We start from the raw sequence: 25,325 nt of genomic DNA on the forward strand, positions 1-25,325 counted from the left end.
TAGATTAGATTAAACTAAATTAGATTAGATTAAATTAAACTAAACTAAACTAAACTAAATTAAATTAGATTAAATTGAACTAAATTAAATTAAATTAAACTAAACTAAATTAGATTAAATTAAACTAAATTAAATTAGATTAGATTAGATTAAACTAAATTAGATTAAATTAAACTAAACTAAACTAAATTAAATTAGATTAAATTGAACTAAATTAAATTAAATTAAACTAAACTAAATTAGATTAAATTAAACTAAATTAAATTAGATTAGATTAAATTAAACTAAACTAAATTAGATTAAATTAAACTAAATTAAATTAGATTAGATTAAATTAAACTAAACTAAATTAGATTAGATTAAATTAAACTAAACTAAATTAGATTAAATTAAACTAAATTAAATTAGATTAGATTAAATTAAACTAAACTAAATTAGATTAAATTAAACTAAACTAAACTAAACTAAACTAAACTAAATTAAATTAGATTAGAATAAATTAAACTAAATTAGATTAGATTAGATTAAATTAAACTAAACTAAATTAGATTAGATTAAATTAAACTAAACTAAATTAGATTAAATTACACTAAATTAAATCAAATTAAATTAAACTAAACTAAACTAAACTAAACTAAATTAAATTAAATTAGATTAAATTAGATTAGAATAAATTAAACTAAATTAGATTAAATTAAATTAAACTAAACTAAATTAAATTAGATTAAATTGAACTAAATTAAATTAAATTAAATTAAACTAGATTAAACAAAATTGCCACAAATGGTGACTTTGTTACCTTTGTTCTGCCTCTCCGGTCAAAACGAGGCAGAAACCTCAGAGCTGAGTAATAATCGGACGTTATATTCAGCACAGATGGAAACAGCTTCAGGAGCTTTAAATCTGTACGCTGACCATCAAACTTTGGCACAAAGCTCTGAAATTCTTCTGTTAATTAAGCTAAAAATACGTGTTTTAATTTTAATTTTCCGTCCTCCAGCTGCAGAGGAGCTTCGACTAAAGGCCAAACCTCAATAACCTGATTTGGTTTTGGGTTAAACAGAGAATGGAGGTTAATGGGTAATATCACCGTAACTATAACCGTCAGTTTAGATCTATTTATGCACTGAAAGTGAATTATTTGACCCGAATCAGCAGCCCTTTAACCTAATCTAAAGATTTCAGGCTTTTCTGTGTATTTTTTTAATAAACGTCAGTTGAGTCGCCGTAGCAACAGGTCTCTGACCTCATAGAATTCCTTTTTATAGTAAATGTTGAAAAGCTTTTTTTTCAGTGATTTTATTCCATTTAAACATAAAAATTCACACGAGACAAAGACGGTGCAATGAGCCTTTAATGCACAACATGCAACTTAAACTTTAAAACAATTCAAAACACTTTAAAAATGTAAAAAAAAAAAGCATGTGAGCTCTCTGTGATGTGACCTTTTAACGCGGCGGCCATCTTTTCTTCTACACCGCCTCCGTGTTCTTCAGGCTCCGCCCCCTCGCTGCGCCCATGTGACCCGTCCACACGCCAACAGAACATTAAGGCACTTTGAAGAACGACCTAAATAATCGGAACCACGTCGGGTTGTCTGAGCCCGCCTTGTTAGCGTGCACGTGACGTGCACGTGCACTGATCCAGAACGGCGACCAAAGCAAACAGAAGATTTCTGGGATCTCACGGGTTTCCGTGTTTATGCTGATAAAAAGTTGTGGAATCTGGCACACGTATTCAGGGCAGTCACATGGTCAACGCCATGAATTTTCACGCCCCAAAAGTGAACTCTCTAGCGCCACCAACACGTCAAAGTTCGAAGTGCATTCAGCCTGAATAACTTTGGACTCGTTGGTCCAAATTTCACAAATGAGGTATCGTTGGAATCCTTGGATCAAGACGAGTACCCTATGACGTCAATTTCCACCTGATTAGATTTTCCGCCATTTTAATTTGATCAAAAACCTTGAAAAAGCATTTCAGGTCACGCAGATTGTCCGATTCTCACGGGACTTGGCACATAGTATCTTCAGGCCAAGCCGCACAAAGTTATTTAGTGGATTTTTTTAATTTCGCTTCCGTTTGCCCGTAGCAGCCTATCAAACATGGCGGCGGCGACGCCAAACAGGAAGTGAGGCCGTATCTCGGCAACCGTTTGATGTTTTGACTTCAAACTTCTAACGTAGACTCGTGACCACATCGTTGAGAGGCCCAAGAATTTCGGTGACCTTTGACCTTTATGGGGCGCCATATATAGTAAAAATGCATTTTTGATTTGCCCGTATCAGCCAATGAAACGAGGCGGTGATGACACCAAACAGGAAGTTGATGGAACTTGGTGCATGGACTCATGACGCCTTCCTGAGCAGCCGTAGGTTTGCCTGCTAAGCTGCTAGCCCCCCCCCCATCGCTGCTAAATATGTCGTCCAGTTCTGGATCAGGAGATCAAGCTAACAGGACAGTCAGCCTCCCCTCGGGTCCCGTTACACAGGTGAGAATCATTCAGCATCAGTGAATACATACATGCCAGAATAAATAAGGTAAACAGTCTGGTTCTGTCCGGCCCGGAGCCAGAATCAGTCTGATCGGAGTTCATGTGGAAGCAACACTCCTGTAAACAGAGTTCTGGCTCTGACGGCTTCCTTCTGGGTCTAAGATAAACTTCCAGGAACAGAAAATCCAGCTTAAGGCTCAAAGAATAAAACAGCAGCAATAAAAAAAAAAGATCAAGTTCAATCCTAAACCTAAACAGATACTTTTACATTAAAAGTTCAACAATAGAAAATACAAAATAATGTTAAACAGATCTCAAACATCTTTTATCGTCCAGCGCTTCAGGTTCTGATCTTCGTGAACCGGGTCAGATCATCAATAATAATTCTATCAGTGCATCAAATAAAGCTTTTACATGTCGGGTGCAGACACAGCGTAAAGAAACAGCTCGTGGGAACATCAGAGAAACAACACGTGAAATGCGTCACATGACAGCGGGCCGTAAAACTGGGAGGAGCCAAGCACACCGTGTGATTCTGGGCTGTCTCAGGTCCAAAACTGTGCACGAGAAACGTCTGTTCCTGTAAATGTTTTCAGATCACTAAGTCCCTGTTAGGTCTCCGTAAACGTCACGGCGAGTTTGTAACGTTTCCGCCTCATTTATCTGATCTGAACTCGGTTTCAAGCTGAGCTGGAGACACACAAAGAGCCACGGGACCTTTTTTATATTTATTTATAGCTCATTAACCGTGACTGAACATCACGTTAATCTGGATTTGGAGCCGATTTAAACTAGATTCTGTGAACTGAACCTTTAAATAGCAACAGTTCAGCAGTGTGAGGGAACCTGTTATCACACGGTGTGAAGGGCTTTCCAGAACCAGAAGTAAGAAAACAGTCGGTTATATTTGTCCAATAAACCCAAACTTCTATGGGAAAACAGTTTGAATCCTTTCAATTCGATGTAAATCATTCATTCTGTACTCTGTGCCACTTCAGTGGAAACGTAAGACACATTCAGTGTGACATCAGAAGCATCACACCAAGATTTTTGGCATTTGATCAACAGTAAGGCGTCGTTTTAGGGTTTCTAACCAAACGTTTGGCTTCACATCGATATTTTTTTGTTTTTTTCTGAGGGTAGAAAAGAATCTCAGTAAATCAAAGATGCTTTTCTTTCAGTTAAACAGCTGCTAGCAGTTAGCTGTTAGCAGTTAGCAGTTGGCTAACTCGTAAACTAGCTTAAACCTGACAAAAAAACAACAACTTTGATGTTTGTTTAGATCCAAAAATCTTTTTTTTGTCATCAAATGAAACATTAACAGTATCAGACCATTATTCAAAAGCAGTCATCTGCACTTTAAAGTAACATTTAATAACTCCTGTTGAGAAATTAACCAGGAAAAAAGAATGGTTTTATTTTTGGCTGCCAGATTATGCTAACGCTAGCTTGCCTGTTAGCCAGGCTAGAATGGATTTAAAATTCAAATTGAATTTAAATTTCCTTTCGATGTAAACTGAAGTGGTTTGAAACACACAAAATAATTTTACTGGGAAAACCAAAGCTTTTTCAAATAAAAGCTTTTTTACGGAGTAAACAAGATAACAACATTAGCATATTTAGCATATTTATTGTGCCAAACATCCCTTCAGAGTGTCCTGAAAAGTTAGAATTGAATGTCTGGTTAAACACATGAACTCCTTCTTTGTTTTTGATAAGATTTTTTCTCAATTTAATACATTTTTGCCCATTTTTCATTATGATCGTATCCACAACAGATTCTTCTGATGCTAACATCTTAGCAAAGGCTAAAATGGAATTCTTATTTTCTTTTATTATTTTTTATCATTATTATTATTATTCAAGACAAAAGGTCAATATTGAAAAATAAGAATGTGTAAAACATGTTTTGCTCTTTTAGCTAAAGGGTTTTAAGGAGTAAACAAGCTAATATTAGCCAGTTAGCTACTTTCTAAAACTGTGTCAAGTACTGAAAGTTGGCATCAGATGATTGGTTAGATTAGGGTTTCTAACCAAACGTTTGGCTTCACATCGATATTTTTTTGTTTTTTTCTGAGGGTAGAAAAGAATCTCAGTAAATCAAAGATGCTTTTCTTTCAGTTAAACAGCTGCTAGCATTTAGCTGTTAGTAGTTGGCTAACTCATAAACTAGCTTAAACCTGGCAAAAAAATCAACAACTTTGATGTTTGTTTAGATCCAAAAATCTTTTTTTGTCATCAAATGAAACATTAACAGTATCAGACCATTATTCAAAAGCAGTCATCTGTACTTTAAAGTAACATTTAATAACTCCTGTTGAGCAATTAAGCAGAAAAAAGAATGGCTTTATTTTTGGCTGCCAGATTATGCTAACGCTAGCTTGCCTGTTAGCCAGGCTAGAATGGATTTAAAATTCAAATTGAATTTAAATTTCCTTTCGATGTAAACTGAAGTGGTTTGAAACACACAAAATAATTTTACTGGGAAAACCAAAGCTTTTTCAAATAAAAGCTTTTTTACGGAGTAAACAAGATAACAACATTAGCATATTTAGCATATTTATTGTGCCAAACATCACTTCAGAGTGTCCTGAAAAGTTAGAATTGAATGTCTGGTTAAACACATGAACTCCTTCTTTGTTTTTGATAAGATTTTTTCTCAATTTAATACATTTTTGCCCATTTTTCATTATGATCGTATCCACAACAGATTCTTCTGATGCTAACATCTTAGCAAAGGCTAAAATGGAATTCTTATTTTCTTTTATTATTTTTATCATTATTATTATTATTCAAGACAAAAGGTCAATATTGAAAAATAAGAATGTGTAAAACATGTTTTGCTCTTTTAGCTAAAGGGTTTTATCAAATCAAATCAAATCAAATTTATTTATATAGCACATTTCATGTACAAACAGTTCAAAGTGCTTTACATAAAATAAAAGCATTGCAGCAGGGAGTGCAAGAAGCATTAAAAATACATAAAAGAATATAAAAAGAAACAAATAAAATCATTTAAATGAATTTAAAAACAGTCTAGATAAGTTCAAAGATAGCGTGCAGATTTCATGCATAGACACATGAGAACAGAAATGTCTTTAACCTGGATTTAAAAATGTCTACATTTGCTGAAAGTTTAAGTTTTTAAGGAGTAAACAAGCTAATATTAGCCAGTTAGCTACTTTCTAAAACTGTGTCAAGTACTGAAAGTTGGCATCAGATGATTGGTTAGATTAGGGTTTCTAACCAAACGTTTGGCTTCACATCGATATTTTTTTGTTTTTTTCTGAGGGTAGAAAAGAATCTCAGTAAATCAAAGATGCTTTTCTTTCAGTTAAACAGCTGCTAGCTAGTTAGAATTGAATGTCTGGTTAAACACATGAACTCCTTCTTTGTTTTTGATAAGATTTTTTCTCAATTTAATACATTTTTCATTATGATCGTATCCACAACAGATTCTTCTGATGCTAACATCTTAGCAAAGGCTAAAATGAAATTCTTATTTTCTTTTAATATTTTTATTATTATTATTATTATTCAAGACAAAAGGTCAATATTGAAAAATAAGAATGTGTAAAACATGTTTTGCTCTTTTAGCTAAAGGGTTTTAAGGAGTAAACAAGCTAATATTAGCCAGTTAGCTACTTTCTAAAACTGTGTCAAGTACTGAAAGTTGGCATCAGATGATTGGTTAGATTAATAACTGCTCCTTTGTTCTGATGTGATCATTTTTAATCTAAATAAACAAAACAAAACAAAACAAAACAATCTACATTCCGGTGAAGCTAATATTAGCCTTTTAGCCCTTTGGGCTAAATCTAAAGTTTCACAATAGTTTAATCTTATTCTCCAACACATCGTATCACTGCTGATAGTAAGGCCATCTTTTCAAGCTAATGAAAGCTAACTAAGCTAACTCTGATGTCCACTGCAAAAACTACTAATTTATTTATAATATATTTTCACCAGATTTGTACTTTTTTATTCAATAAAATCTTTTCTGAATCAAATAATAATAATAAATAATAATAATAAATATCATCACATCTGTAGTAGTACAGGAGGAGACGCTCAGCCCCAGGTCCAAAGTCCAAAGTAATCATAAACTATCACCTTTAACAACTTTTCCACTTTACAGTTTTCCGTTTGCTTTCAGTTAAACTTAAACTAAGAGCTGGATTTTATTCCACGACCGCTTTCTGTTGGTGCTCAGCAGCATGAGAACTCCCATAAAAACTGCAGGAGATCAGGTGCACAGATCCATAAATATTTAAACCCACTGAATGAAAACACAGACTCATAATAATGATGAAACTCTGCGATGATATTAACATGCAGAGTGGAGTTCTGGCTTGTATTTTGTGCTTTAACAGTCAAAGAGATTAAAAACGTGATCATGCTGCAGGTATTTATAGCATTTTCCCTTTTTTTTATCAATCTGTGCTTTCATTTAGCTGGTTTAACAGATTATAACACTTTTAAGTCTATCTCATACATTTTTACACGTTTCTTCATTTTCTACTCTCCATCAACTTTGATTTATGTTTTTTATTAATGTGTGCTTTTATTAATTAATCCTTTTGTTTTATTTGGTTTATTTATGCATTTTTATATCTTTAATCTGCGAAAAACACTCAACTTTGTTGTCTAAACCATGGAAACATGTAGATAAGGTGCATTAAATGCATCTCTGCTGAATGAATCCGCTGCTTTATCAATCTGTGCAGCCTGATTTCCACACGTGATCGTGGAAACTAGTTTTTAATCTTGTAAAAGTCTCACTGATGTGCTTCTGGAGTAAAGGATGAACATTTAAGGTGGAATTGAGTGTAAATAGTGAACAGTTTGTTTCTGTAAAAGCACCGAGGACAGATCCATGCGGTCTGGAGTAGAAATGAAAGCCAAGCTGAGGCTGTTTATTTAGGGGTTTCATTCATTTCAGCCACAAACTGCTCATTTTACCGGTTATATATTAATGTTTAACTCTTTAACCTGTTTGAAGGTTGGTGTAAACTCTTCTTTCTGTCAACAGCACCCACATGAACACCTAAAATAATCTGTTTTCTTCTCTATCAGAAGCTTCACACCTGCTGCTAAATCACTTTGGGAGGGGTCAGTAAATTATGGATTTCCTATCAGCTACTTTGATGCTTTCAGTTAAATCATCATTTTGGTTTATTTCCCGCTTTTATCAGACATGATACGGTAACCTTAACGGCTTTAAAGATCCGCTAACGTGTCGGCATTCGCTCATCGGTCACGTTCACGATCCTTCAGACTTCATTCAGACAGAAGCTGCTTTTTTCTGCCATTTTTAACTCACATTTAGAACATGTGAATGAAAGAAATTTGACTGGAATGTGTCCAAAGGTGTTTTTTTTTGTCATTTGGAAGAAGACTTGATGCACATCAGGAAGAATGGAAACAATAATATCCCAGATATGACATATCTATGACATCATATCCCAGATATTCCCAGAAATAAAAGTAATTCCTGAAGAGGAGGAATTTTTCTCATTTTTCCTCCTGTGGATGTCCACCACAGCTGTTGTTTTTCCTCCTTTAGGTCTGTTTCCTGTTAGAACAGCTACTTCTTCTGCTGAACTACAGCCACTGGCAGCGCAGCCTACAGCGCCCCCTCTGGTGACGCCACACAGCCGAGTTTATTCACTTTAAAGGAAAAGTTTCTGATTCATTTTAAATGCCTGGAATACTGACTGTATTATGGATTGAACACTCATTGGCCTCATATCTAAACTAAGAACAGAATCAGCTTTTAAAACAGGTGTAACTGGGGTCTGTTGACAAAAAGAAAACCAACAGATTTGAGCTGGAGTCATAGTTGTCTCTCGGTTAGCATGCTAATTCTTCTTCTTCTTTATCCCCTGAGTAATGATTTTGCATGCAAACAGCGATGATAAACGAGTCATTTCCTCTTTAACACGAAGGAAAAGTGATTTTAACACATCTGTGGTCCAACCTGATTAATCAGGCTTCAGGAATATCCAAAGTACAGTAAAAAAAATGGAAAGAATGGGAACAGAAACCAAGCTTATGAAGCTGTAAACTGTCAGGGAAAGAGAGGAGAAGCTGCATTCGGACCTGGAAGGTTTTAAAAGGACTTGGGTTTGATTTATGGCACAGAAAGATGGTTTTAAAATGACTTAAAACTCTACAGGACACGTTGTTCTCCCAGAGGAGGGCAGGACCGGTGGGACACGGCGACGGATTGTTGTCGCCGCTGGGATGCGTTACCGACGGTTAACATGTGACACAGAGCACCTTTAACACCAATGTTTGAGTCAGAAATAAATAAAACTAAAGTCCTGTCAGGTTTTACCATGATGATGCGGGAGGTTCCTGTCCCGGATCGGCTCCTCCGCCGCCTCCGCAGGATGAATATAATCCAGATTATAATCCAACCAGGACACAGAAAACCGCCCACATGGCCACCGGGACAGGGCGCCTCTTACACCGATGAACCTGCAGGGGGCAGAGAGGCATGATGGGTAACTGAGGAGGGGGAGGCATGATGTGGGTCACATGATGCTGGTTTCTCTGTGAAACAGTGGCTCTCTGTTGGACAGAAGTCTGCTTGTTAGTTCCAGCTGACGCCCGATGACCTGATAACATTCCTGCATGAGAGCAGGACTCAGAGAGCGTCCCTACCAAACTCCGGGACTCAGAGAGCGTCCCTACCAACCTCCGGGACTCAGAGGGCGTCCCTACCAACCTCCGGGACTCAGAGAGCGTCCCTACCAACCTCCGGGACTCAGAGGGCGTCCCTACCAAACTCCGGGACTCAGAGAGCGTCCCTACCAACCTCCAGGACTCAGAGAGCGTCCCTACCAACCTCCGGGACTCAGAGGGCGTCCCTACCAAACTCCGGGACTCAGAGAGCGTCCCAACCAAACTCCGGACCTCCAGGACTCAGAGAGCGTCCCTACCAACCTCCGGGACTCAGAGAGCGTCCCTACCAAACTCCGGACCTCCAGGACTCAGAGAGCGTCCCTACCAACCTCCAGGACTCAGAGAGCGTCCCTACCAAACTCCGGACCTCCAGGACTCAGAGAGCGTCCCTACCAAACTCCGGACCTCCAGGACTCAGAGAGCGTCCCTACCAACCTCCAGGACTCAGAGAGCGTCCCTACCAACCTCCGGGACTCAGAGAGCGTCCCTACCAAACTCCAGGACTCAGAGAGCGTCCCTACCAAACTCCGGGACTCAGAGAGCGTCCCTACCAACCTCCGGGACTCAGAGAGCGTCCCTACCAACCTCCGGGACTCAGAGAGCGTCCCTACCAAACTCCGGGACTCAGAGAGCGTCCCTACCAACCTCCAGGACTCAGAGAGCGTCCCTACCAACCTCCGGGACTCAGAGAGCGTCCCTACCAAACTCCGGGACTCAGAGAGCGTCCCTACCAAACTCCGGACCTCCAGGACTCAGAGAGCGTCCCTACCAAACTCCAGGACTCAGAGAGCGTCCCTACCAACCTCCAGGACTCAGAGAGCGTCCCTACCAACCTCCGGGACTCAGAGAGCGTCCCTACCAAACTCCGGACCTCCAGGACTCAGAGAGCGTCCCTACCAACCTCCAGGACTCAGAGAGCGTCCCTACCAAACTCCGGACCTCCAGGACTCAGAGAGCGTCCCTACCAAACTCCGGACCTCCAGGACTCAGAGAGCGTCCCTACCAACCTCCGGGACTCAGAGAGCGTCCCTACCAAACTCCAGGACTCAGAGAGCGTCCCTACCAAACTCCGGGACTCAGAGAGCGTCCCTACCAACCTCCGGGACTCAGAGAGCGTCCCTACCAACCTCCGGGACTCAGAGAGCGTCCCTACCAAACTCCGGGACTCAGAGAGCGTCCCTACCAACCTCCAGGACTCAGAGAGCGTCCCTACCAACCTCCGGGACTCAGAGAGCGTCCCTACCAAACTCCGGGACTCAGAGAGCGTCCCTACCAACCTCCGGGACTCAGAGAGCGTCCCTACCAAACTCCGGGACTCAGAGAGCGTCCCTACCAAACTCCGGACCTCCAGGACTCAGAGAGCGTCCCTACCAAACTCCAGGACTCAGAGAGCGTCCCTACCAACCTCCAGGACTCAGAGAGCGTCCCTACCAACCTCCGGGACTCAGAGAGCGTCCCTACCAAACTCCGGACCTCCGGGACTCAGAGAGCGTCCCAACCAAACTCCGGACCTCCAGGACTCAGAGAGCGTTCCTACCAAACTCCGGACCTCCGGGACTCAGAGAGCGTCCCAACCAAACTCCGGACCTCCAGGACTCAGAGAGCGTCCCTACCAACCTCCGGGACTCAGAGAGCGTCCCTACCAAACTCCGGACCTCCGGGACTCAGAGAGCGTCCCTACCAAACTCCGGACCTCCAGGACTCAGAGAGCGTCCCTACCAAACTCCAGACCTCCAGGACTCAGAGAGCGTCCCTACCAAACTCCGGACCTCCAGGACTCAGAGAGCGTCCCTACCAAACTCCGGACCTCCGGGACTCAGAGGGCGTCCCTACCAAACTCCGGACCTCCGGGACTCAGAGAGCGTCCCTACCAAACTCCGGACCTCCGGGACTCAGAGGGCGTCCCTACCAAACTCCGGACCTCCGGGACTCAGAGAGCGTCCCTACCAAACTCAGGACCTCCGGGACTCAGAGAGTGTCCCTACCAAACTCCGGACCTCCGGGACTCAGAGGGCGTCCCTACCAAACTCCAGACCTCCAGGACTCAGAGAGCGTCCCTACCAAACTCTGGACCTCCAGGACTCAGAGGGCGTCCCTACCAAACTCAGGACCTCCAGGACTCAGAGAGCGTCCCTACCAAACTCAGGACCTCCAGGACTCAGAGAGCGTCCCTACCAAACTCAGGACCTCCAGGACTCAGAGAGCGTCCCTACCAAACTCCAGACCTCCAGGACTCAGAGAGCGTCCCTACCAAACTCCGGACCTCCGGGACTCAGAGAGCGTCCCTACCAAACTCCGGACCTCCGGGACTCAGAGAGCGTCCCTACCAAACTCCGGACCTCCAGGACTCAGAGAGCGTCCCTACCAAACTCCGGACCTCCAGGACTCAGAGAGCGTCCCTACCAAACTCCAGACCTCCGGGACTCAGAGAGCGTCCCTACCAAACTCCGGACCTCCAGGACTCAGAGAGCGTCCCTACCAAACTCCGGACCTCCAGGACTCAGAGAGCGTCCCTACCAAACTCAGGACCTCCTGGACTCAGAGAGCGTCCCTACCAAACTCAGGACCTCCTGGACTCAGAGGGCGTCCCTACCAAACTCCGGACCTCCAGGACTCAGAGAGCGTCCCTACCAAACTCCAGACCTACAGGACTCAGAGAGCGTCCCTACCAAACTCCGGACCTCCAGGACTCAGAGGGCGTCCCTACCAAACTCCAGACCTCCTGGACTCAGAGAGCGTCCCTACCAAACTCCGGACCTCCAGGACTCAGAGGGCGTCCCTACCAAACTCCGGGACTCAGAGAGCGTCCCTACCAAACTCCGGACCTCCGGGACTCAGAGAGCGTCCCTACCAACCTCCGGGACTCAGAGAGCGTCCCTACCAAACTCCAGACCTCCGGGACTCAGAGAGCGTCCCTACCAAACTCCGGACCTCCAGGACTCAGAGAGCGTCCCTACCAAACTCCGGACCTCCGGGACTCAGAGAGCGTCCCTACCAACCTCCGGGACTCAGAGAGCGTCCCTACCAAACTCCAGACCTCCGGGACTCAGAGAGCGTCCCTACCAAACTCCGGACCTCCAGGACTCAGAGAGCGTCCCTACCAAACTCCAGACCTCCAGGACTCAGAGAGCGTCCCTACCAAACTCCGGACCTCCAGGACTCAGAGAGCGTCCCTACCAAACTCCGGACCTCCGGGACTCAGAGGGCGTCCCTACCAAACTCCGGACCTCCGGGACTCAGAGAGCGTCCCTACCAAACTCCGGACCTCCGGGACTCAGAGGGCGTCCCTACCAAACTCCGGACCTCCGGGACTCAGAGAGCGTCCCTACCAAACTCAGGACCTCCAGGACTCAGAGAGTGTCCCTACCAAACTCCGGACCTCCGGGACTCAGAGGGCGTCCCTACCAAACTCCAGACCTCCAGGACTCAGAGAGCGTCCCTACCAAACTCTGGACCTCCAGGACTCAGAGGGCGTCCCTACCAAACTCAGGACCTCCAGGACTCAGAGAGCGTCCCTACCAAACTCAGGACCTCCAGGACTCAGAGAGCGTCCCTACCAAACTCCAGACCTCCAGGACTCAGAGAGCGTCCCTACCAAACTCCGGACCTCCGGGACTCAGAGAGCGTCCCTACCAAACTCCGGACCTCCAGGACTCAGAGGGCGTCCCTACCAAACTCCGGACCTCCAGGACTCAGAGAGCGTCCCTACCAAACTCCGGACCTCCAGGACTCAGAGAGCGTCCCTACCAAACTCCAGACCTCCGGGACTCAGAGAGCGTCCCTACCAAACTCCGGACCTCCAGGACTCAGAGAGCGTCCCTACCAAACTCCGGACCTCCAGGACTCAGAGAGCATCCCTACCAAACTCAGGACCTCCTGGACTCAGAGAGCGTCCCTACCAAACTCAGGACCTCCTGGACTCAGAGAGCGTCCCTACCAAACTCCAGACCTCCTGGACTCAGAGAGCGTCCCTACCAAACTCCAGACCTACAGGACTCAGAGAGCGTCCCTACCAAACTCCAGACCTCCGGGACTCAGAGAGCGTCCCTACCAAACTCCGGACCTCCAGGACTCAGAGAGCGTCCCTACCAAACTCCGGACCTCCAGGACTCAGAGAGCGTCCCTACCAAACTCAGGACCTCCTGGACTCAGAGAGCGTCCCTACCAAACTCCGGACCTCCAGGACTCAGAGAGCGTCCCTACCAAACTCCGGACCTCCAGGACTCAGAGGGCGTCCCTACCAAACTCCGGACCTCCGGGACTCAGAGAGCGTCCCTACCAAACTCCGGACCTCCGGGACTCAGAGGGCGTCCCTACCAAACTCCAGACCTCCAGGACTCAGAGAGCGTCCCTACCAAACTCCGGACCTCCAGGACTCAGAGGGCGTCCCTACCAAACTCCGGACCTCCAGGACTCAGAGAGTGTCCCTACCAAACTCCGGACCTCCAGGACTCAGAGGGCGTCCCTACCAAACTTCGTTCTGTCTGGACTCTAAACGCTGAAGTTTCAAAGATAAAAGACTTTGGATCAAAGTGTCTGATGGAGGAACACATGTAGAAACTAGGGCTGGGCGAGTTAACTCGTTATTATCGCGTTAACTTGTTAATTATTTAACGCCGATAAATGTTTTATCGCCCATTAACGCATGTTTTACTTATTAATTTATTTTTTAAAAATTAACTTTTTTTTAAAAATATTTAAAAACTTTTTATAAAAACTTTTAAAACTTTTTGTTTTTTAAATGTAAATTTAAAAAAAAAAAAAAAAATTAATTTAAAGAAATTTTACACAAATTAAAAAAAAATTGAAGAAAATGTAAAAAAAAATTGGGGGGAGCTTTTGTGCCTTTAATGAATTGGAAAGTTCAAAGAGACAGCAAGCAGGGCGCAGAGAGAGGGGGAACAACATGCAGCACAGGGCCGTCCGATGCGGGACTCAAACTGAGGCCAGCTGCAGCGAGGACTATAGCCTCTGTACATGGGGCGCCTGCTCAGCCCACTACGCCACAGACCCCCCCTGTTTTATTATTTATTTTATTATTGTAAAAGTCTGCTGCTCACAGGCTTTTATTTTGTAAAAGTCTGTTACTCACAGGCTTTTATTTTGTAAAAGTCTGCTGCTCACAGGCTTTTATTTTGTAAAAGTCTGTTGCTCACAGGCTTTTATTTTGTAAAAGTCTGTTGCACACAGGCTTTTATTTTGTAAAAGTCTGTAGCTCACAGGCTTTTATTTTGTAAAAGTCTGTTGCTGTCTGCTGTGGAACAGGAAAAGAAAGTAATCGGCGGATCCACCAAACATGGAGAAGGGTACGGAACTTTTACTCGGCCATTTTCATTTTAAAGTTCTTCCAGACGGCGGAGTCGACAGAACCAAAGTCATCTGTAAACTCTGCCAAGTTGAATTGTCTTCTCAGCGTAGTAGTTCCAGTCTAAAATATCACTTAAAGGCAAAACACACAACTGATAGCAGCAAGTCATTCAAGGAAACAGACAGTGGAGCGAGGCTTCTACATAAAAACTACAGAAAGATGCTGATGTTAAAAGTGTGTTTGCACAACAAATGTTATGGCACTTTCATTCATATGGCAGCACATTTAAAATAAAACTAAATGCTAAAAGCTATACACTACTTTTGGATTCATTTTGGGATTTTACAAATGCGATTAATCGTGATTAATCAGGGAAATCATGTGATTAATTAGATTAAACATTTTAATGGTTGCCCAGCCCTAGTAGAAACAGAAGCTGAAGGTTTCTTCATTGAGATAAAGACACAAAGAAGATGCAGGGCGGGACCTACCAGCCTGGGGGCCACAGGCCACGCTGTAGGACGTCCACAGATTAACCGCCATCAAGAAGGTTGTTATGAACCCGAACACCTGCAGAAACACACACAGCGCAGAACTTCAGCATGAACTTTCTGGAGCGGTCCTTAACTGGTTCAGGTCCTACTTAGAAGGCCGGAGTTATTTTGTTAGAATTGGCAGCTATGAATGGCCATGACTCGTGGATTTATATTCTTTTAATCATTTTAATTATTTAATTTATTTCTCTTTATATTCTTTTAATCATTTTAATTATTTTATTTCTTTCTCTTTATATTATTTTATGTATTTTAATTATTTTATTTCTTTCTCTTTATATTCTTTTAATTAATTTTAATTACTTTATTTCTTTCTCTTTATATTCTTTTAATAATTTTATTTCTTTCTCTTTATATTTCTTTAATAATTTTAATAATTTTCTCTTTATGTTCTTTTATGCATTTTAATGCTTCTTCCACTCCCCGCTGCAATGCTTTTATTTTATGTACTTATATTCATTTATTTTAAGCACTTTGGATCGCCTGGTTGCATAACAGTGCTATATAAATAAATTTCACTTCACTTCACTTATGTGAAGCACTTTGAACTGTTTTCTACATGAAATGTGCTACAAATAAACTTGATTTGATGAAACTGTAACTCTCTGTTCTCTAAATGTTTGGGGGGGGCAGGACGTGACTCCTCAGCGTTATCAGGGAGAAACCCGAAGCGACTTCCTGAGTAATTAGCGGCAGGAAGGACGGGGAGGGGAGGTCTCACTCTGCCTGGAATTCAGAATTCCTGATCCGGAGCCTTTACCCAGCCTGCCCCAGGTGAAGGTGCAGAAACCCGGGGGGGAACGCATCTGTGAGCCTACGTACCGACGCCACCACCAGCGCTGAAACGCCTGAACTCTTGGCGGCGGCCACGATGGAGGCGATGAAGATGAGGATGGCCCCCACGGTGTAATGGAAGAACTCCTGAAACAGCAGAAAGTTCATCAGAGTTCAGCTGAGCGTTTATCTGTGGAAGTTAGAGAGTTAAAACGGGACAGAAGGAGGAGGCCACGAGCTGTGGAACATCAGAGTTTAGTGTTGGACACGCCGGAAATACCAAAGGCTTCAGAGAGGCTGTCCTAACATGGAACTGTTCGCTGGAGAAAGAAGCAGAGGTCACAAACATGCTGATTTTAACAGAATAAAAGCAGGAAATGAGGCTCAAACACAATGCAAAGTTCTTTTTAAAGAGTTTCCCATAAACCTGTCTGAACACACAGTTTGTTCTGCAGCTCAGTCAGATAACAGCTGGTTATTATCACAGCAGAACTGCTTAACATGCACATTTATTTTTTATTTATTTGGTTATTTCAAGCATAGCCCCTTGAGATGCGTCATCTCATTTTCGAGGGGATCCTTACAAAAACAGATATAATCATCAGTAGTATGAGATCATAATTAAAGGTAAATCCAAAACATTTAAACACAAAAATACCCACAATCCCTCACACTTAATGCTCCCCCACGCCGAGCCATCCACCAACCAGTACCTATGCACGCATGTACATAAATACTCTTACATACACACATGGTGTACGCAACATGAAGGCATAAAGTAAAGCACAGCAGGGAAATCTAAATATAAGGTACTCTAACACAGGGAGCAGGTCCAGACAGAGAAACTAAGTAAAAAACAAGAGCAGGATGTTTGACAGAGTGAATAAAGATGATTTAAAGATATGAAAAGAAGTGATGGATCTGAGTGGGTTTATTCCAGTCTGATGGAGCTTTAAACTTAAATGTGCGGCGACCAATTTCTGTCCTGAAAAATAAATGATCAGTATGCCTGAACGGAAAGGTGTAAGATACTGTTTTAAATACTGAGGGGAATTAAAATAGATACACTTTAAAGTAAATAAAGACCAATGAAATGCCTTGGGAGCCAACTCAAGGACTCGTACATTAGACAGTGGCGGGTCCTGTGTGGGTCCCTCAGAACAAATCTACAAAGACTGTTATATAAAGTGTTTAAAGGACAAAGATTTGTTTCTGGGGTGTTGCTATAAATAACATCAGCATAATCAAGGATTGGCAGCACCAGTTGTGTCACAATTCTTCTTCCAACTTGCAAAGAAAGACATTCAACACAACGGTAAAGTGACTTAAGACGACCACAGATTTTCATTTTACATCCACATATATGTATAAAGACCACAAACAGACACCAAAATATCTCTTAGTCTCTGCGTAACAACTGGGCTTATTGCTGTATTTAATCTAGGGCTGAAATTCGATACGATACGATTCGATTCGATTCAATACGACTGGACACGAATGAATTCGATATGATATGATTCGATACAATTCGATACAATACGATTCGATTCGATACAATACGAGTCGATACGATACGATATGATTCGATTCGATTCGATACGGTACGTACAATACGATGCGATGCAATGCGATATGATATATATGTATTTTTTTTAATATATGAAATGTATTACAAGTTTTAGAAATGTGTATGTTTAATTATGCAAATTATGCATTATCTCATTAAATATACATATATTTTTTTAATTGTTATTTATTTTTTTAATATTATTTTAATATTATTTTATATTATTATAATGTTTTTTTAATTATTTTTATATATATATATATATATATATAAAGAGAAAATAAATCGATACTCGCAGCTGAAAAATCGATACTTTATCGGGAAACAAAATATCGATATATATCGCAGTATCGATAGAATTGCTCAGCCCTGATTTAATTCAAAATGCTGTCTGAACTGTTTCCAAACAGGATGAACATGATCATCAGGCAAAAAGTGATGCAGGAGAGGCTGAAACGAACCAATCAGAGAGCAGGAATGGGTTCTGACGGTGGGGGGGTCCAAACAATGAAGCATCAGGAAAAAGGATGATGTTGGAAAACACTTGTTTTCTCCAACAGATTTAGTTTCAGACGTTTTGTTTCTTCAGTTCTGCTCAGTGATGAGGATTTAACTGTAAACTAAAAGGAAACGAGATGTTTTATCACATCGGCAGGTGTAAAGTGACTCATCGCTGAAGCTTCCTTCCTTCTTTTGAACCTTCTAAAGCCGGCTGAAGCATTATGAAAGTTCCTGTGAGATGAAGTGTGTTCAGAGCAGAAGTGAGAGTGGATAAAACCTGCAGAGAATCCTGCAGCTTCACAACGAGCTCACCGTCAGCGGCCAGTTGATGCAGGGCATCTTCCCCTGCAGCCTGAACAGGTGCATGAGGAAGAAGATGAGCAGGGCGATGAAGAACCACAGCGCCACCACCTCAAAGAACTGGAAGGCCGCCCAGCTGGGCCAGCCGCGAACCAAGTGGACGCACAGGAAGACGATGAGCAGGGCGAGCTGGGAGGAAACAGAATGCGTGTTAGGACCCGGAACCTGATGAGTTACCACATCCTGACACCAAAAACCTGGATTTCACAAGAAGTTTCTGTGTTGTTATCTCTCCTGTGAACTCTGAGCCCATCGGCTGCAAGAGAAGAAGAAAAACTGCAAGAAAAAGCCTCAAAAAGGAGAAGAAACGACGACAAATTATTTAAAAAAACTAAACGAAGCCCCAAAAACAACCAAAAATAGAGAATAAACAGTCACAGAGATGGAAGATCATTAAAAATAAGGAAGAAAGATGCACAAAAACAAGTGGAAGGAGATAAAAAACACCACAGATAAGACGGAGAAAAGGACCAAAGACGTGCAGAACCACAACTGTGGACAAAGTCTCACTTCTCTAAAGTCGATGCGTATCTTTCCACTTCTGCAGCCTTAAATATCCAGATGTCTTCCTCCAGGTGTTTCTAACCCCGAGGGTCTGAACTCACTTCTCTTTGAACTTTTTATCTTATAAAACAAAAGTTAAATTTAACTTTTTATCTAATAAAATAAAAGTTAAATTTAACTTTTTTATCTAATAAAACAAAAGTTCAATTTTACTTTTTATCTTATAAAACAAAAGTTAAATTTAACTTTTTATTTTATAAAATAAAAGTTAAAAAGTTGGCTGCCCAGATGTTCACCCTCAGAGGTCTGACTGATCGTCACATGATTCCCATTGTCACATGGTGGGGGGGGGGGGGGGCTGCTCTGTCACACTGTTGTCTGAACTCACATCAGCAACAGGAAACAATAATCATCCAATAACAGATCGATTATCTGCCTCTCTGTCACACATATCAATAACAACAACAATAATAACAACTACAACAACAACAACAATAATACTATCAATAACAATAACAATAATAACTATAATAATAATATCAATAATCACAATATCAACAATAATAATAATAATAATAGCAACGATAATAATAATAATAACAATAACAATAATAATGATGATAATAATAATAATAATAACAATAACAACAACAATAATAATAATAATAATAATAATAATAATAATAATAATAATAATAATAATAATAATAATGATGATGATGATAATAATAATAATAATAATAATAATAATAAAAACGAGTTGCATGGATTCCTGTAAACAGCTCGTTCGCTGCCCCATCAGCTCTTCCCTCAAGAGGGAAAAAAGATCCGCTCAGACTCCCCGGTTAACGCGGCTAACTGCGCCGGGGTGTCCGTGCTTCCACAGCCGGGTTCAGGCACGGACACTCCCGGTGCACCCAGCCCCACAACCCGCCACATTTCAGGGCGGGCGGACGGACTCTCACCAGCTGTCCCATCTTGAGCAGCCCCGGGATGGTATGGGTGTAGCCCACGTTCAGCAGGCCGTCACCGGAGGACCGGACCGTTGTGGTTGTCGTGACGACGGTGTGCGACATGTTTACGGTAAACAAAAACACGGTAAACAAATGTTCCGGGCTAAGTTAAGTTAAACCGCTGCAGAATCACCGTGGGCTGGAAGCCGTCCGTCGATGTTTTACCACCGCCGTCAAGTTTTACCGGAAAACCCAGCCACTTCCGGTGGGATTTTCAGAGTAAAAGCACATCACTCTCCGATAGATAGATAGATAGATAGATAGATAGATAGATAGATAGATAGATAGATAGATAGATAGATAGATAGATAGATAGATAGATTAGTACTTTATTCATCCTGATTTGGGAAATGATTGTGTTGCAACAGCGTACAGTATAAAAGATATGTAAAATTAAAGGAAAAACAAGCAAATATAATGGACTAAAAATAGAGAAATAAACATCAGCTATAAACAAATCTACAGTATGAGGAGTAGGGTAAATAATAATAATAATAAACATCAGTAAACTATATATTTGGCTGTTTTTATGACCACTTTGTTTATTTTACTTTGTAATATTATTATTGTTGTTAATAACTGTATGTTTTTATTGTTGACTTTTATTGTATTTTCTGTGCACTTCTTGTGAAGCACTTTGTGACCATCATTGTCTGTGAAAGGTGCTATATAAATAAATATTACTTACTTACTTACTTACTAAATAACAACAGATTTGTACATTTAACAATAAAGGTAAAAATAAATTTAACTGAGCAGACTGAGCCAATGAGAAATATAAGGTATATGGATAAAATATGGATAATTTACCGTACATTATATTGTACTATGATGATATTTGTGCAAATTATGTTGGAAAAGGTCAGTTTTTCTGGTATGTGTCTGTTCCCATTATAGGTTTAACTTATTTAAATGTATTGGGTCTTTACTTATTAGCTGTGTTTGTGTTCAAACTGATCAAAATCACCCACATAAACATGAATTACCTGGCTCACGTTAAAGAAAACACATCACTGTGAGAATCGTTTTGTTATGAGCTTAGTTTATTTCACTGTAATACAAATAAGTTTTAAATTAATTAATAAATTAATTAAAATAAGTCCAATGCAGACGATGAGAACTAAAAAAAAAGGGAAGCAAACAGATTGTCTGAAACACCAATCCCCCGTCCTGAGCTGCACGAGGCGACTGTGGGGAGAAAAAACTCCATCAGAACCAGAACCAGGAAGGGCGGCCATCTGCCTGGACCAGCTGGGGGCTGAGAGGACAGAAAAGAGGGGCCTGATAACTGAAGGCTCTGCCTCCCAAACTGGCAGCTGGTTCCACAGAGAGGGGCCCGATAACTGAAGGCTCTGCCTCCCAAACTGGCAGCTGGTTCCACAGAGAGGGGCCCGATAACTGAAGGCTCTGCCTCCCAAACTGGCAGCTGGTTCCTCAGAGAGGGGCCTGATAACTGAAGGCTCTGCCTCCCAAACTGGCAGCTGGTTCCATAGAGAGGGGCCTGATAACTGAAGGCTCTGCCTCCCAAACTGGCAGCTGGTTCCACAGAGAGGGGCCTGATAACTGAAGGCTCTGCCTCCCAAACTGGCAGCTGGTTCCACAGAGAGGGGCCTGATAACTGGTTTTATGATGAATCGCGTTTGTTTTGCTCACCTGAGTGAGGCGCCACCGGGAGGTGCTTCTTCCTACTGTGGGGCTTTTATTCTGAAGGGCACTTCCGGTGTGCGCGTGTCTCAGGTGGAGCACAGCGGGAGCGTTGACAGGTGCCTTCTGTGAGGAGGTGTGGCCTGTGTCAGGAAGCACTGCAGCAGCAGCGTCCTGTGAAAGCTTCCAGAGTCCAAACACACGATTGTTCTCAGATCAGCGGAGACAACAGACCCGGAGCTGCTGTCAGGGCGGTTATCTGCGAGCCAACACCACGTGCACGCTGACACCACGTGCACGCTCACTGATCCTGCTCACACACACACAGATGTTTCCATCACCAAATGCGTGGCAGGGGGGATCTTTAAAGGGACAGTTCGCCTCTTCTGACATGAAGCTGTGTAACATCCCATATCAGCAGCATCATTTCTGAACATCTTCTTACCCCCTGCTGCGTCCTGTGAGCAGAGTTCCAGCCTCGTTTTGGTGTTGATGAAGGTAGTCCGGCTAGTTGGCTAATCACATGATTTCCCTGATAAATCACGATTAATCGCATTTGTACGCAGAATCTAAAAATGAATCCAAAAGTAGCGTATAGCTTTTAGCATTTAGCTTTATTTTAAATGTGCTGCCATATGAATGAAAGTGCCATAACATTTGTTGTGCAAACACACTTTTAACATCAGCATCTTTCTGTAGTTTTTATGTAGAAGCCTCGCTCCACTGTCTGTTTCCTTGAATGACTTGCTGCTATCAGTTGTGTGTTTTGCCTTTAAGTGATATTTTAGACTGGAACTACTACGCTGAGAAGACAATTCAACTTGGCAGAGTTTACAGATGACTTTGGTTCTGTCGACTCCGCCGTCTGGAAGAACTTTAACATGAAAATGGCCGAGTAAAAGTTCCGTACCCTTCTCCATGTTTGGTGGATCCGCCGATTACTTTCTTTTCCTGTTCCACAGCAGACAGCAGCAGACTTTTACAAAATAAAAGCCTGTGAGAAACAGACTTTTACAGAATAAAAACCTGTGAGCAACAGACATTTACAAAATAAAAGCCTGTGAGCAACAGACATTTACAAAATAAAAGCCTGTGAGCGACAGACTTTTACAATAATAAAATAAATAATAAAACAGGTCCGTGGTGTAGTGGGCTGAGCAGGCACCCCATGTACAGAGGCTATAGTCCCCGGTTCAAGTCCCGCATCGGACGGCCCTGTGCTGCATGTCGTTCCCCCTCTCTCTGCTTCCTGTCTCTCTGAACTTTCCATTAAAGGCACGAAAGCCTAGCCTGACTACGTCATACTCACGATTCTAGTCAGAATGTGAGTCTGATACCGCTGGATAGAGTTCTGAGTATGGGGCGTGTTTCAACCGAACCAGGAGAAAAAATGCCTCTTTGCTCAATTGGATAGACCTACAACCAATCAGAGCAACGTAGTATGTGACGTAGATTAAGCAACACACACTTGTTGTAGGAAGGACGGCAAAAACATCTTTTCTATCGATAAAAGCCTTTATCGCGTTCCTCTGTTCGTCTTTCAAAATGAATGCAATGTGGAGATCCTGTAGAACAGACTCGATGGCAGAATCTACACGCCCTAGCTCTCCAGCGGCAGCCATGTTTGTTTCAAATGAATTCAAACCAAGCGCTCTTTAGTGACGTAGTCGATAATGTCCCTGTTGATCATCTGTCCATCATCGTATAAAGCCCGCCCTGGCAGTCTGATTGGGTCGACTGTCGCGATGTCGAGCATAGAGATTTCCCAACTGAGCAGAGCCACACCGAACTTCCCAACCAAATAATTTTTTTTAAATTATTATTATTTTTTTTAATTATTTTAAAAAAATATTTAGAAAATATATATATATTTTTTAAATAATTTAAAAGAAATAAAACCTGCGTTAATGCGCGATAAAATATTTATCGGCGTTAAATAATTAGCGAGTTAACGCGCCCAGCCCTATTTAAAAGATGAACAATCCAGATGAGTCACTGAGGCTCTCTCCTCTTTTTCTCTCTTTCCTCTCCATGAACATGTGACATCATCATTGTTGTCATTAACTTGTGTTTCTCTCTCTCAGCAGGTGTCCCTGGCCTGGTGTTACGTTGCTTGTTGTCCCCTCTTTCCTGTCCTCTCAGCCCTAGCTGGTCCAGGCAGATGGTTCCTGGTTCTGCCAGAGGTTTCTTCCTGTTCAAAGGGAGTTTTTTCTCTCCACAGTCGCCTCGTGCACGCTCAGGACGGGAGATTGGATCAGGGAGAAGCTTCAGTGGTAGTTTCCTCTCGGTTTTCTTAGCTGGGAAACAGTTTTTTGGATAAATTTGGATCTTTCTTTGGAGGCTTTGAGATGAAGTTTGTTGTGCTTTGATGCTTCATAAGTCAAACTGAATCCAACTTAAATTGGTTTATTATAATAAATAACAGCACAGTGTTATATTTAACTAATTTCAGAACCTTTATTATGTTCTGATGCATAAAACTTCAGAAAGAAGAAGAACATGTCGCCTGCTCGTGTTGGACTGAAAGAAAATGAATTCCAGTCTGAGCTGGTAAAAAAGCTGCATCATGTTTTATCTTTTTCTTTCCTCGCAGTTTGGAACGTGAAGCTTTGTGTTTCCAGATGATGAATAATTCAGACCGATCCTGCTCAAAATGACTCCAAATGATGCAGAAATACCTCCTAACAGGCAGAAAGCAGCCCCGATCAGATGGAAGGACCCCACTGGGAGGATAAATCAGCGGGTTACTGGTGTGTTCATGTTCAGGGGAAGGTTTGCTGCTCTGGAACCAGCCTGAAAATAAGCCTTTGAACGAGCTTTAAAGAGAGGTGCTCGGTTATTTCCTCCACCCACAGAAGGGTGACTACCCCACCCACAGGAAGTGCTGTGAAACCAATCCGTTTCCACCTGTAATGGATGGAAAGATGAACTAAAATAACATGTTTCAGGCCAGCCTTCAACATCCTCACCTCTGTGTTGACAGAATGTGGGAATATTTGTGATTTCTACTGTTTAAAGTTCACACATGAAGCTTTGGTACAAGCAGCTGGATGAAATAAAAGGATTAAACTTCCTTATACTGAGCAGCTGGATGAAATAAAAGGATTAAACTTCCTTATACTGAGCAGCTGGATGAAATAAAAGGATTAAACTTCCTTATACTGAGCAGCTGGATGAAATAAAAGGATTAAACTTCCTTATACTGAGCAGCTGGATGGAATAAAAGGATTAAACTTCCTTATAGTGAGCAGCTGGATGGAATAAAAGGATTAAACTTCCTTATACTGAGCAGCTGGATGGAATAAAAGGATTAAACTTCCTTATACTGAGCAGCTGGATGGAATAAAAGGATTAAACATCCTTATAGTGAGCAGCTGGATGGAATAAAAGGATTAAACTTCCTTATAGTGAGCAGCTGGATGGAATAAAAGGGTTAAACATCCTTATACTGAGCAGCTGGATGAAATAAAAGGATTAAACTTCCTTATACTGAGCAGCTGGATGGAATAAAAGGATTAAACTTCCTTATACTGAGCAGCTGGATGGACGCCATGAATTTCTGACTAAAATGCTCAGAGATCTAATAAATTATTCAAACTGCTTCTTCAGAAAAACCATCAGGCTGCTGCAGGAGCTGCGACCGGCTGAGATCAGAACATCTGCACATCTGCACAGCTCGCATCAGAGTTAAAAACACATTAACGTGCTCAGATGCACAGCGGCGCTGCAGCCGTGCACGTTTCAGCCTGCAGAAAGACCATGAAATGCACTTCCACCTGCCGCCACCAGACTTTACAGCTTCAACGACTCGCTGCGTCCTCTGCAGCCCGACCGCTGAAACACATGTTCCTTCTGCACACAAACAGTCCTCCTGAGTCCAAACGAGCAACCACAATCACATGAAACAATCTGTAAG

The 25,325-nt window shown here is 42.0% G+C and overlaps 1 protein-coding gene across 1 annotated transcript; it reads right to left on the minus strand.

Moving 5' to 3' along the window:
* Positions 1–7,903: 7,903 nt before the first annotated feature.
* Positions 7,904–19,949, minus strand: cmtm7 (CKLF-like MARVEL transmembrane domain containing 7). Its single transcript, XM_075466378.1, has 5 exons — positions 19,718–19,949; positions 18,201–18,377; positions 15,869–15,967; positions 14,984–15,062; positions 7,904–8,977 (listed from the first exon to the last, which is right to left on the minus strand). The coding sequence occupies exons 1-5, from the start codon at positions 19,826–19,828 to the stop codon at positions 8,964–8,966; spliced, it is 480 nt and encodes a 159-aa protein (XP_075322493.1). The 5' UTR covers positions 19,829–19,949; the 3' UTR covers positions 7,904–8,963.
* Between the last annotated feature and the right edge of the window lie 5,376 nt (positions 19,950–25,325).

This window comes from Odontesthes bonariensis, chromosome 5, assembly GCF_027942865.1.
Source record: "Odontesthes bonariensis isolate fOdoBon6 chromosome 5, fOdoBon6.hap1, whole genome shotgun sequence".
Taxonomy (NCBI): Eukaryota; Metazoa; Chordata; class Actinopteri; order Atheriniformes; family Atherinopsidae; genus Odontesthes; species Odontesthes bonariensis.

Coding starts and splice junctions, on each gene's coding strand:
- cmtm7 (XM_075466378.1), bottom strand. CDS start 19,828: ATGTCGCACACCGTCGTCACGACAACCACAACGGTCCGGTCCTCCGGT. Junction 15,968..18,200: donor GCATCAACTGGCCGCTGACG/GTGAGCTCGTTG, acceptor CTGCTGTTTCAG/GAGTTCTTCCATTACACCGT. Junction 15,063..15,868: donor CAGCGCTGGTGGTGGCGTCG/GTACGTAGGCTC, acceptor GTGTTTCTGCAG/GTGTTCGGGTTCATAACAAC.